A 13,837-nucleotide genomic window follows, 5' to 3' on the forward strand; every position below is an offset into this window, starting at 1 on the left:
CAAAGAAATAAATGTAAAGAGAAATGCCACAAAGAAACATAACATTTAAACATATACAGCACCTTGTATTTTAAAACTGTTGCCATTACACAATAGTAATTAAGTAAAAAGCAATTAATGAGAGAGAGCAAATGAAGTGCTAAAGCAAGAGCAATAGAAAAGAGGGTTAGAAAAGAACAAAAAAATAAATGTTATAATGTATATAACTGCCACGTGGCAAAGCCCACTTTCTGACAATTCAGTGCATTACAGTTCCAAAATCCCAGTTCTGCTTATCCTTCTGAGATAAAAGATATAGTTACCCTGAAGGAGGGTGCCCAAATTTAGATAAGAATATCCAGGGCTTTTTTTCTCATAGAACGCTCAGAACAGCGTTCCGGCACTTTGGGCAGATTTTTTCCACTTTTGCACAAGCTGTGCTACTCCCTCTATTGGTTTTCGAAAGCCAATAGGGTATTTCTTTGTTCTCCTTCCGGAGAGGGAGCTGCTGCTGCTGCGGTGTCAGCTGCAAGCAAAGTTCAGAGGAGGCAGGCAGCTGCCTGAGCCATGGCTTAGCAGCAGGTGTGAAGGAAGAGGTCCTGGGGGGAGGGAGAGGCCCATTAAAGGTCCTGTGAATTATGACACTGGCCATGCCTGTCCATCACTGGATCCCTGCATTTAGGCGGGTTGCAGGCTGGTGCCAGCTGTTAGTTTGCAGCAGGGCATGATTACATCGGCCCGATCTAATTTTAGAACCATGCAGGATTAGCAAGGTAAACTTTTCCTCAGTTAAAGTCCTCTCTTGTTCATTTCATGGAGACATCTGGATAGCCTTTATTTTTGCAACAGTATATAAGTGGCTTGCATTGTCTCCTTTATGGTGTCCTTACGTCTCCACCCCCCACCCCCAACTCCCCAATCTAACCTACATCTCTGAGATTTCCTGACAGTCAGCCATCCAAGCACTAACTAGATTTGACCCTACTTAGCTCCAAGCTCAGGCGGTGGTCCTCAATGGCCCCTGAGAGTGAAAGTTAGCTTTCTAAAAGATAGTCTCCTTTACTCCCTCAGCCAGGTACTGTGTCTCATGGCTACTATTTTAGTGGTTATCTGGATTCTTGCAGATTTTCTACGTCTATCTGAAGTGGTAATCTTAAGCATTTTTTTCATAAATTACTTAAAGATATGCAACTATATTTTCTCATATTTATCTAATGTTACTTTTGCATCTACTTTTTTCAATCCATTTTCTTTCTGTCATTAATTCCCCAAGAATAAGAAATGTAAATTGTAAGCTCCTCATAGCACAGTTCTATATCATTGTTAAAATACACTGGGCAATTATGGACATATTCATTCATATTCATAAATAGATTGAATTGTAACACCTTCCCTCTTACCTAAGCCTGTTCTCTTGTGTGTATAATTTGAACATAGCCAGGCCATTTTTTATCAGCAGTTGTAAAGAAATAGAAACAAAATGTTTAACTTATGTATTAATAACAATTTCTTTGCAATTCATTATCTTGTCAGTAACATGACTCCATCAGTTAAGCACATATATATTGAAGGCAGCATATGCACTTGTTTTAGACATCTATTATCTCCCACTGCTAGTCCTTCCAAAAGGAACTCAATATATGTCATACTCTATATGCAAAAGTTGTCTCCTCCTCTATTAAAGTGCAACACATCATTTTCCAAGTAGACAAAAAAAATATTCCATCTTTACTATACCCACCTGCAGTATATAAAAGCCATCAATAATGTGGTTGCTAATATAGGTAGGTCCGGCTTATGAGCTGTTTGTATTTAAGGAGATGCTCACAACAAATTCTAGTTTATTTGGTGAATGCCTGAAAGGTGCATTAAGAATTGAATATATAATTTTGTAATTATATAAATAAATATATAAATGAAATTATATAAATAAAAGATTAACAAGATGAGAGTTCCGGCACCTTTTTTTTTTTAGAAAAAAAAGCACTGATAATATCTCCAGATGTGACAAATGTGTATTAATCAAGCAGTATTAATTCAGAAATATGGCAATGATTTTAGTAGTTTTTGTCTCAAGAGGATGTTATTCAATAAAGTTTGGACATCAAAATAAAGTAATAGGTTGCTCTATAGTTCTGTCTTTGCCCCACCTCAAGCTGAAATTGAATGGGAAAAAGAGGCTTAGCACATCAGCAGCACCTTGTGAGCGATGAGCCCCTTTTTCTAAAGTGCTCACCAATTTGGAATGCTTTGAGGTATAATGCTCCGGATAATGAACAGAATTCTTAATCCTTTAGAAACACAGTGCAATGGAGTGAGAATGGAATGGAGCAGAATTTCATGGAAGAAGTATAGATGGCAGGAATTCTGAACAGCAGCACTCAAGTTCTGTCCTTTTTTTCCTTTTAAGGACTATATGAATAAATATCAGGTAGCTAAAAATTTCCTCACAATCACTTTTCCATTTAGCAGTATTAAACTGTTTTTTTTTTAAAAAAAATCTGATTTGCTAGGTTTTCTTAGCCTAGAATACATCTATTGTATTTAAAAGTTGCATAAAAGTATATAGCCATAGACTTTAAAAAATGTATTGTTCATCTATTTGAAAACACAAGCAAATGAGTAGTTTCATTGTGAACTGTCTTTCTACAGACCAATGAAATCCTTTTTGCTACTAAAACCACAGTGGAGACCTAGATACTCCTGTATCCTTTATAAGTTTAGAAGCAACTTTTCTATTTGAGCCCTTGTACATACAATAGAAAAGAAATGTATGGCTTTTTTGAAAGACCAGCATTGACATGAACAAAGCTTACCTCAGAGAACAGAAACCCATTGAACTCAGGCTAGCTTGGGTCAATGACAGTTTGAATTTTATACTTGGAGCATCACTACTCCAAAATCCTTGAGTGTTTTCAGCATTCAGCAATTACGTTTCCACTTGGATTAATATGTAAATCAACCAAGCTTATAAGGCTGATTTTTGCAATCTCATATCAAAAATAACTCCTACAACCCTATATATTAACATAATTCCCACTGAGTTTAGTGAAACTTAAAGCCAGGCATATGAATATAAGCTTGAAGTCTTATCCATTTAGCTTGATAAGTATGTTATCTTACTCTTCAAAATTCACTCACTATCACAAGCCAAACTATATCCCAAATATTTGTTCTTTTTATTTATTTGGAAGATATACTATTCACACCATAGCCACAAAAAAGTAATTTTATTATTGTTATCTGCTGGGAGTCATTTTGTTGAGCTGGGCAATCATATAAATTAAAATTTTTAAAAAGCTAATACATACAAAAGTGTGAATAAATCTGGGGTCTCCAAGAGGTAGCAAAGGGCACCAATGTGCCCACAGATATCTTGCTTGGTACTCAGTAGACTTCCTTTTAAACTATGTTTATTTTTAAAAATATAGCTCCCAGTTTCACCATTATTTACAGGGATCCTTTAGAATGGGCATAAATAGTTTCTCAGATAATCAAAATTCTAGAAGTGTGAATTGTTTGAAAATGTGACAGCATATCCAGAAAAGAGACAAAGGCCTGCAAATGTACTACAAAACATCAGGTAGGTTAAATAGCATCCTGATAAATCAGAAACTAGTAACTAGTTATGTCCCCATGGCAACCCTTTTGAGAATCGGGAAGTCAATCGCTCATTCTAAAACTGCAATACTGTTTTTACAGCATTTCTTCCTGTGCCACAGTAAAATCAGAAGTTAATCAACTTAGCTACGGAAGAGCTGTGAGATCTTAAGAACAAAGGGGCCTAGTGCCAATCCTGGATCAGCTCCTGGATCATCACTAATGCTACAACAAGAGAATCACTGAAGAAAGCCTTAAATTGTATCAGTCCAAAGGAAGAGAACTACACTTATGACATCTATTTTGCTGGGTAAAGTCCTTTCTAGAACCTCAAAAGCAAGCAATCATTCTGAGATGTGATATTTGACTTTCAGGACATGAAACATGCATTAATGTTTAGAGAATTTGTACAGTGATTATACAGTAAGCAGTCTCACGAAAAATTCATGACTAATTACATATTTGTGCCAACATGCATCGGCTGAAATTTGCAAATATAATAGTAGACATTTGCATCATATCTAAATGCACGTTTCAAAAAATTATGCTCTGAAATGTTACCAAAATATACATAGTATGTTCTTTACATTACTTAGTATGTGAACTTGATGGAAATTGATCTATTTCTTCCATCATTCTTTCCTCCTGCCTACTAGTATATAGAAATAAACTCAAGTGCTCATCTTGTTTATTAAGTTAGGTCATCATTTCCCAAGGTTTTCCTTTATAAGAACTAGTATAAAGTGATATACATTACCACTTAAAGCTTTTGTGAGCAATTTCATTTTAAATATCCATAATGAAATCTATAACATAGGAATCAAACTTAAGACACTCACAAATACATAATGTGCAGGTCAATATAATAATAATGTGTCTTATTACACACACACCCTGCTCTTCACAGAACAGCTGCAGTATTCTTATACTACAAATTGGTGATTTCTGACACTTTGATATTTAGAGCTGAGATAATGATATTCAGTAAGAAACTCTTGTATCTACACTTTTTTTAAAAAACTCTCACCATATTGTTCAGTGGATTCTGTGTTCAGTTCCTCTCCTTCTGGAGCTACAACTTGAATTTATCATACAGAATTGCTATAATTCATCAAAAAAAATTCCATTTATGAAGCTCGTGGATTCAGGCCAGATTCTCTTTATCACTTTAACTTTTGATGTATTTTTGCATTAATACCCTGTCTACCATATAGCATGTTATATCTGATACTCCCAGGTTGTGCTTCAGTGGAGCTCTGCAATGCAATTTCTCATCCATTATCTGTCTTTAGCTCCATGTAAGAATATTTACTGTTTCCTGATTTTTTAAAAAAAAAAGTTATCAAGAAATATAGTCTAAATATAGTCTTTGTTTGTGCTCAATTTTGCTCTACTCCTATTGGTTTTTGTCAGAATATCCTGAGCATGTAACCCCACTTAAGAATTAACTAATGAATGCTGGGTTTTTTTAAAAAAGACCGATATATTAGTTGAATTGTTGTAATCTTCTCTGCTATTAGAGTAGCATACCATAATCATTGCATACGTCTACCGTCTGGTAGTAGCTGCTTTTTTGGAAACATAAGGGTAGTACAGAGTAATTAGTGAAGTTACTTGTCACATACATATTATTCACTCAGATAACAACTGAAAACTGAGAAGAATGTTCTTTAATAGGATATAAAATGTAAACTTTAAAAAGCCTTTAAAGGGGTCTGTTTTTAATGACAAGTATTCTGTTCTGCTCCAGGTATAGCTACAAAAAATACTGCTCTGTAATTAAGGATACAATAGGTTATGGAAGTCCTTTCGATGTTAGCTTTAGCTGAGAAATTTCTTAATAGCTTAGGGCCAAAATGCCTAAAATATGCATCCAGAGGGAGAACTTCTAAGACTCAAGCCCAGGAAGGACATTGATAAACATTGCAAACTTCCTTTTGCTTGACTATTTAGCATAGTATTATATATTTTATGTTGCCTTTTTAACAGAGAAACATAAATAATATGTTACATATGTTTATTATAAGCAATGAAAACACATATCTAAAAAGATTAGAGATAATCTATTAATAAATAAATAAAGCTAAATGAAAAACTGAAAGATTAGATGTTTGCCAAGTACTTTTGGTGAGTAAATGTACTTTAAATATTTTAATGTGTACAATGTAATTTTTAACTCCAAATTTAAGAGTCATGATTAATTGATTCCCCTGAAAATAGTGTCAGTGTATGTAAAACTATAAGATTATAATTGCAATTTGCAGGATATATTGATAGACACGCACAAACTCCTAAGCGTGAAGAAGAATGACTGTATGTCCTTCATTCACAATTTGCTTCCTTGCTCCACTGCTTGTTCTCTCATTCATTCATTCATTCAGTCAGTCAGTCATTCAGTCATTCATTATTCATTCATTCATTTAATTTATATAGCCACCAATATCACATACATAACTCTGGGTAGCTCAAAATAATTTAAAACACCTCCCCAAAATGAGAAAATTACAAAAAAAGCAAGTAAAAGTATAAACATGTTAAAACTTTTTAAAACACTAAAATCTGCTCACAAGATATAAAATATACACAGCATTCAATATAACTATTCAATAAATTCTACACTACAATTGGATGACCAAACCTGGTTGTCAAAATCAGCCTTTCAAAAGGCCAGTAAGGTCAGGGTCAATGTAATCTTCAAAGGAATTATGTCCCAAAAGGTGATGGGTGCTATGACAGAAAAGTTCTCCTCAGGGTCCCATCAGACAACATTCCTTAACAAATGGGAAACAGACATGTTGGACTTAGAATAAAATAGAATAGAATAATAAGTTTGTCAGTTTAAATCTACCCCTGCTTTGAAGGATCCTGTAGGATTCATTTCTCTGCTCCTGTTAAACAGCTACATGAAGCTGCTGGGGGAAGATCATTTACTGCCATGGAATGATGTTTCACTAGTATGCTAATGATACTTAGTTACATATCTCTGCTCCTGGTGAATTAAGTGACACTGTTTATGCCTAATCTTGCTGGAAGTTTCCAAAACACAAAGGCACCAGTCTTGCTAGGATTGAGCTGAAGCATGTTGTTCCCCATTCCAAACTCAACAGTGAAGAATGGAAACACAGTTCCTATCTTGCTCATGCCTGAGGTAATTCAGTAGTACAGCCAACGCTGTTTCAATACGATACCCAGGTTTGAAACCTGATTGGTAGAGTTCCACATAATCCATTTCATCCATGATCCTCTGAAGCTATTCCAAAACCATCTTCTCAATGACCATAGCTAAAAATGGAAGACTGGACATTAGACAGAAATTGTCCAATAAAGTTGTGTCTACCAATGGCTTTTGAGGAAGAGATGAACCAATGACTCTTTAATAGAAATGCATAATGAAAGACAGAGCCAGCATACCTGCAAGCACTGCTACTCTTCAGCTGGAGACAGACATTAAGAAATTGCAGAACGATGATTGTTTTTTAATAGATATCTATCTTCAGTCATATCGATACTTGCCTGCATCCCCAGTGGCTGGAACCTACTTCCGTTCTTGTTCTCTTGAAGAAATAAATAGTGACTGCATCTAAATTGTGGAAGTTTCTGGCCTAGGAAGCTATATTTGATCTTCTCTACTAGCCTTCCTCTGTCTGGATGCATGCTTTCTTATCAACATTTATTTTACAGAATGACAAGTTTTAGTTTGTTATTTTATTGCATCTGCTTGGTTTTTATTTATTTATTGGAATGTTTATTGTATTTTATTAGATTTAATTCTGTTTGGACACCTTGAGTGACACAAAAGTAGCTATAATGTGGGAAAAATGAACAATTAATAAAAGACATAAACCATCCAACAGCTATATACTCAAAGCAGAAAAATGTCACCCTGCATCCATTTCAGCACTTAGCTATAAAATGTTGTTAGTCATTTCAACTAGTGACCAACCTTGTAAATGTGAAATAAACTAGCAAATGAAGCAAGCTCAGAAGCCATTTAACCCTGTAAGCCAGCTCTAAGATGTAGTGTGCAGTGCTTATGTGAAGGAAAACTTATTTAAAAGACCCCATGATACAGCCAGTCAGATTAAATCAACTTTAGTTTTCACTATTTTTACTTACATAATTTTTAATGATTCATTGGAAGGGGGATGATTTTGTAGGGCAACATAAAGATTGCTTAATTCCCAAATAATTGTTATTGGTTGCAAGATAAACAAATATTCAAAAGAATTTTTCAACCTGCCAAGGAATATCTGCCTCCTGCACAGTTTTAGAAGCAGCTACTCACATGAAAAATATAGGATATGAACAATGACATTCAAAGGAAAACAAGTTGGAAGATATCTTGTTTAAAATTTCTTTGGACTGTAATTCATTCTACTCTTATTTTTCAAACCTTGTGACCTGAAGATGAATTTATAATCCCACAACAATGATGTAGCATAAATAAATAGATGAAACAATCCAGCAATGACAAAAAGTATCAATGTGATTATGAATCAGGCACAGGAGACAGTGAGAGTCAAGCACCATGCAGGCATATACTGTAGCTGCTAAATGGTCAATTACATTTTTTTTGTAGCCAACCAGTAGCCATTAATTAGACATTGCTGGTTTCACTCTTCTTGGGCTAATCCTCATTGCTTTGTTGCCAGAACAGACCCACAATCATTATTTAAGATAGGAACAGATGGTGTTACCTTCTATTTACCCTCACCTCATCATGAATACAATTTTCAGCGTGCTTTCCTGTTACAGTTTTAAAGTACTGTTTTCCCATTATGTCACCCAGATGCTTCTATCTATATACTATGTATAAGTGTATACTATGTATGGGTAGTTTTTCTATTACAGAAGTATAAGTTTACAACTCAGCTGATTTTTTAAAAAGTTGTATTTGTCTTTCTCTGAGCCAGCTAGCTTTTCCCCTGGGCTTTAAAAAATAGAAAAGTCTAGTGATGAACCATTTCATTGCCTCTTCTGACCTTGAAGTTAAAATGTTTTGCAACATGGGAAACAATGAAGCAAATGCCCCATAGAAATGTTTTAAAAATAAATCAACATTAAGTATGCAGTGAGAAGCTCCCACAACTTCTGAAGGAACCTGTCTTGGTTGATTGTTCTCACTGTCAGAAAATTTCTCCTTATTTCTAGGTTGAATCTCTTCTTAATCGGTTTCCATCTGTTATTCCTTGTCCTGCCTTCAGATGCTTTGGAAAATAGGTTGACCCCCTCCTCTCTGTGACACCCCCCCCAAATATTGGAACACTGCTATCATCATCATCATCATCATCATCATCATAAGTTGGAAGGGACCTTGGAGGTCATCTAGTCCAACCCCCTGCTAAGGCAGGAAACCCTATACCATTTCAGACAAATGGCTGTCCAGTCTCTTCTTAAAAACTTCCAGTGTTGGAGCATTCACCACTTCTGGAGGCAGGTTGTTCCACTGGTTAGTTGTTCTAACTGTCAGGAAGTTTCTCCTTAGTTCTAGATTGCTTCTCTCTTTGACCAGTTTCCATCCGTTGCTTCTTGTCCTGCTTTCAGGTGCCTTGGAGAATAGCTTGGCTCCCTCTTCTTTGTGGCGGCCCCTGAGATATTGGAATACTGCTATCATGTCACCCCTCACCCTTCTCTTCATTAAACTACACATACCCAATTCCAGCAACCGTTCCCTATATGTTTTAGCCTCCAGTCCCCCAATCATCTTTGTTGCTCTTCTCTGTACCCTTTCTAGAGTCTCAACATCTTTATTACATTGTGGAGACCAAAACTGGATGCAGTATTCCAAGTGTGGCCTTGCCAAGGCATTGTAAAGTGGTATTAGTACTTCACGTGATCTTGATTCTATCCCTCTGTTAATGCAGCCTAGCACTGTGTTGGCTTTTTTGGCAGCTGAAGCACACTGCTGGCTCATATTTAAGTGATTGTCCACTAGGATCATGTTTCCCTTGGTCTTTCTCTTCACTAGAATAGCCATGACCAGTTCCTGTAACCAATCTTCATATGTTTTAGCCTCCAGTTCCCGCCTAATGATCTTTGTTGCTCTTCTCTACACTCTATTTCTAGAGTCTCAACATCTTTTTTGTAATGTGGAGACCAAAACTATATATAGTATTCTAGCATCTTAGAATCTAGCATTCTTAGCTTACTAAGGCTTTATAGAGTGGTAAGTAACTAGCTGTATCAGTCTGCTGGAAGAAAAACAGCAAAGAAACTTTCAGCACTTTCAAAAGCAAATTTATTATGGCGTTCAGTGTACTGGACTACAGAAAGTTTGTGTCATAATGAAATTAGTCTTTATATCACTACAAGATTCTTTGCTGATTATGAAATTAATATTTATACACTAGATTAGCATAGCAATGTTATTTCATTACCATGCCACATACATCTATTTCATTCTATCATAACAATTTATGTTTTTTACTCCTGAAAGATGCTGGAAGGCATGTAATTTTAATTCTATGTTCCTTTGGACCCGATTCCCTGTGAGTATTTTTGATCAGTTTCAATAGGCAACACACTGTATTAAAGAAATGATTTACATTAATAGGGACAGATACAGAAAATATAAGTCTTAGAGTCCTCAGTCAAGTTATCTTGTATAGAACAAAGTGTCAAGGCAAACTAAATAAATGAAAAGTTTCCCTAGGTTCCTTTAATTGGGGCGGAAATATATGCCTTCTAGATGTACAATTGGACAATTTGCATACTTAATCTGAAAAGTCTCTAAAGCTGTTCTAAAGAGCAGTGGTAGCATAAAAACTCTCTGGCAAACAACTTAAGTTTTCCTTTTATTAAGTCTGAATCAAGACTAAAGGACTTTAGCTCCATGTCTTTCCCCAGAGTCAGCAAACTATAGCTAATACAAATAAAAGCCATTGATAACTACAAAGCTATGTTTTACCTCCATTAATAATTAAAATCACAAATGCTGCCATTTCAATTACTAATTGTAACTGTCCATTTTTTAAAATGAAAGTTTTTTTCCTGTTTGCGTATGCCACCATTCTAACTAATTTAATCCCACTATTCTCATCATCCTACTATAAAGGAATTCCTTCACCCCAAATCCAAATGAGTTCTTGAGACAAAATACCTGAGCTTGATGCTACTTTTCCTCTATTTGCAAAAAAAAAAAAGCTTGAATAGCCAATAGCAGTTCTAGCCACCATAGAAACAGCTAAACAAACACTTCAAAGGGGAAATGAGAGGAAGGAAACATTCTTATAGCCCATCAACTGTGTAACCAACTTGATGCGTGGGGGGGGGGGGGAAATGGGGCCTCAGTGAGTCACTTTGCAGACTGTTGAAAACTGGCTTTATATCTTCAAATTTATGCTTAACATGAGAGGATAGACAGTATGCTCGATCTTATGAATATGACCAAGAGAGAGACAGTTGACATTACCTACTTCTATAGGTCTACAGATTTGCCATTTCTTCATACAAAAAAATCATGCCAGTACCTAGAATTACCATGGCCTGATGGCCAATCTCAAGAGGGCAGCATTAGTTCTGCTAATGGGAAATAGAATTCTATGCTGTGTATATCATCATTCGTACCACAGAAAGGTTCAATCCAAGGAAACTATCGCAGAAAAATAGAATAGGTAATTGTAAGAACTGATACCTTACTTAATGAAGAGATTAGTCTCACTGCAAATAATTTGGAAGGATTAATACAATAAGGGGGGGCAGAAATTATATTAGAATGCAAAAAAAGTTTACCAAATTTTTCTAGAATATGCTTATACATATGTTCATAGCATGCCGTGATTTAGATTACATAGATTCAGATCTATGATGTGTAAATGATCACTCGTGATGTTTTTCTCCTCCAATCAATTCAGTCAGCTCTGCACTGATAGCATGCTTGTAATTCATATATTCATATCTTTTAAGTTAAACATTATATGAAGATAACCTGAGATGTTTTCTTAAAAAATAATAAAACATCCTCAAAATTTATGAGCAATGGCTTCCCAGCAGCTTTGTAAAACTTGGAAAAATCAAGATCTTTAATGTTCTCTCTAGATAATTTTCAAACCAGTAGCATATTTTTTCTTGCTCTAATTCTATCTATCTATCCATCTATGTATAATGTAATTTTGTGAACTGTTGCATTGGTAAATGAATATTAAGATTAAAAACAGTGTTTGCTACACTGATATAAACTCCATCCTATGGCATCTATAATGGGAACATTGACCATCACCAGATATTATCCAGGACCAAAATGGAAAAAGAACTTGCAGTGTAATAATCTATAATTTACCTTGTCTGCCATGATCATAGAAGAGCCTCCGTGGATTCCTAGAATGGGTGTGAGGGTTTGGGCAGAAATGAAGTCCAGGATCTGGGCAATAGCTTCCTGGTCAGTATCATCAGCAAATACCACACCTTGCACCCTCCGTTCAGACATTATATCACAGATGCGGGTGATGATACTCTTGGGATCTGTTTCATTCATGGCAACGAGTTCCACCCGAGGAATGAGAGAGAGGTGATGGAAATCATCCTTCTTGTGGGCATCTGTGATAGCTACTTCATCAGAGGTACCCACCAAGACGACAGCAATGCCAATGCTGGGATGGTTCTTTTGAGCCCAAGCCATACCACCTGTTGTTGCTAAGACTGCCAGCATAAGCCAGAATTTTGAAGAAAAGCGCTCTGCTCTGGGCCTCATCTTCAGCTCTTACACTCCCTGAAATGAGACAAAAATTAAATATTTCAATAAGATATATATAAATCACAGAGATTTAGGCATTCACAGACATACACTGTTAGCCATTTATTTATGGAAAGAGCCATGGTGGTGCAATGCTTAGAATGCAGTATTACAGTCTAATTCTGCTGTCAGCAGTTCGATCCTGAGTGGCTCAAGGTTGACTCAGACTTTCATCCTTCCGAGGTCAGTAAAATGAGGACCCAAATTGTTGGGGACAATATGCTGACTCTGTAAACCACTCAGTGAGGGCTGTAAATCACCATGAAGCGGTATATAAATTTAAGTGCTACTGCTATTGCTATGGAGATACAGATTATTGGTCTATACAGATCTACATTTTTTTGCTTTGAGTGACAGAGACTTTCCAAGGTTTCCATGCTCTTTTCCAATGAGTTTTTTCTCAGCCCATTGTCTAACGTTGATTAATATCATCCCAAACACAGAGAGAGAGAGAGGGAAAGAAAGGGAGGGGGGGAGGGAGAGGGAGAGGGAGAGGGAGAGGGAGAGGGAGAGAGAGGATTGGTATTTAGTTATAGCCAAAACTATTACTTGTTTCAGACTTCAGTAATCATCAAGGAATTTTTTTAAACTTTACTCTGTGGATAAGAGTATATGGGGGGGATTAAAATTCTGATCAGGAAGAGAACAATCAAATATGTAGTCACCAACTATTGTTCTACCTTAAAATCATATGCTGAGGCATTAATGTTCTCTGGTGATCCTGGTGAAATAATTTTAGCTACAGCCCTAGAGTGTAATCAAGTTCAATTTTGCCTTGCCTCCCATTTGTTTTTCCAAAAGAACTTGCCAGCAGCTTTCCCTCCCCCAGAATAATTCAAAAAGAAGATAAGAAAGAATCCTGTGGCAATAAAATTTCTCCTATCAACTTGGTGTTCCTTCAAGAAAGTTTGAACTATTCTTGTTTTGATAATTTCAATTATAAATTGTCCTAATAAGTTTAGTTATTAATTATAAAGACAAATTAATGCTTTCACAATATGGAATTGTAGTGAAAATGTCTTTTGTCAATACTAATTTTCTTGAAATAACAATCCACTGGCTTCAAGGTCAGCTGTGTTTCTTATTTTCTTTTTAAGATCTGGTACTGGTTGTCTTAGTCTCAAATCTTAGGACTGGTAGGCTTCAAGCTAATGGAAGAACTGATATATTCTGATTCATGCCATTTAAAACAATAAAATGATGAAAACCTATGAGGTTATCAGTGCAACCCTGCTAATGCCACAGTTCTCCCTTTATCTTGTTTTAATAACACTCAACTCTTTTCACCTGCAAAGCACAGCTAATTAATGGTCATAGTACCTTGGCAGCATATATATTGTTATCATTGCTTTCCGTGTCCAAAAATCATAGCATTGAGGTTTACCTTGTACATTTTGAGGCTTCTTTTATCAGTAAAAAATAGTAGTACCTGGCATGTAATCTGATGCACAAACCATAGATCCATGTTACTTACTTTGCTAATATGAAATCCTGAAATGATTGGAAAGTAGTACTATTCAGATCTAA

At 35.8% G+C, this 13,837-nt stretch overlaps 1 protein-coding gene across 1 annotated transcript in view; it reads right to left on the minus strand.

Annotated features, from left to right (window-relative positions):
- The window catches only part of GRIN2B (glutamate ionotropic receptor NMDA type subunit 2B), a gene marked incomplete at both ends in the record, with an annotated part of 276,911 nt that extends 264,643 nt beyond the window's left edge, over positions 1–12,268 (minus strand). The window contains one exon of the mRNA XM_083366736.1: positions 11,858–12,268. Within this exon, the coding sequence (XP_083222862.1) occupies positions 11,858–12,268 (411 nt within the window). The remainder of the gene's footprint in view (positions 1–11,857) is intronic.
- Positions 12,269–13,837: the final 1,569 nt, after the last annotated feature.

This window comes from Vipera ursinii (assembly GCF_947247035.1).
Source record: "Vipera ursinii genome assembly, chromosome: 6".
Lineage (NCBI taxonomy): Eukaryota > Metazoa > Chordata > Lepidosauria > Squamata > Viperidae > Vipera > Vipera ursinii.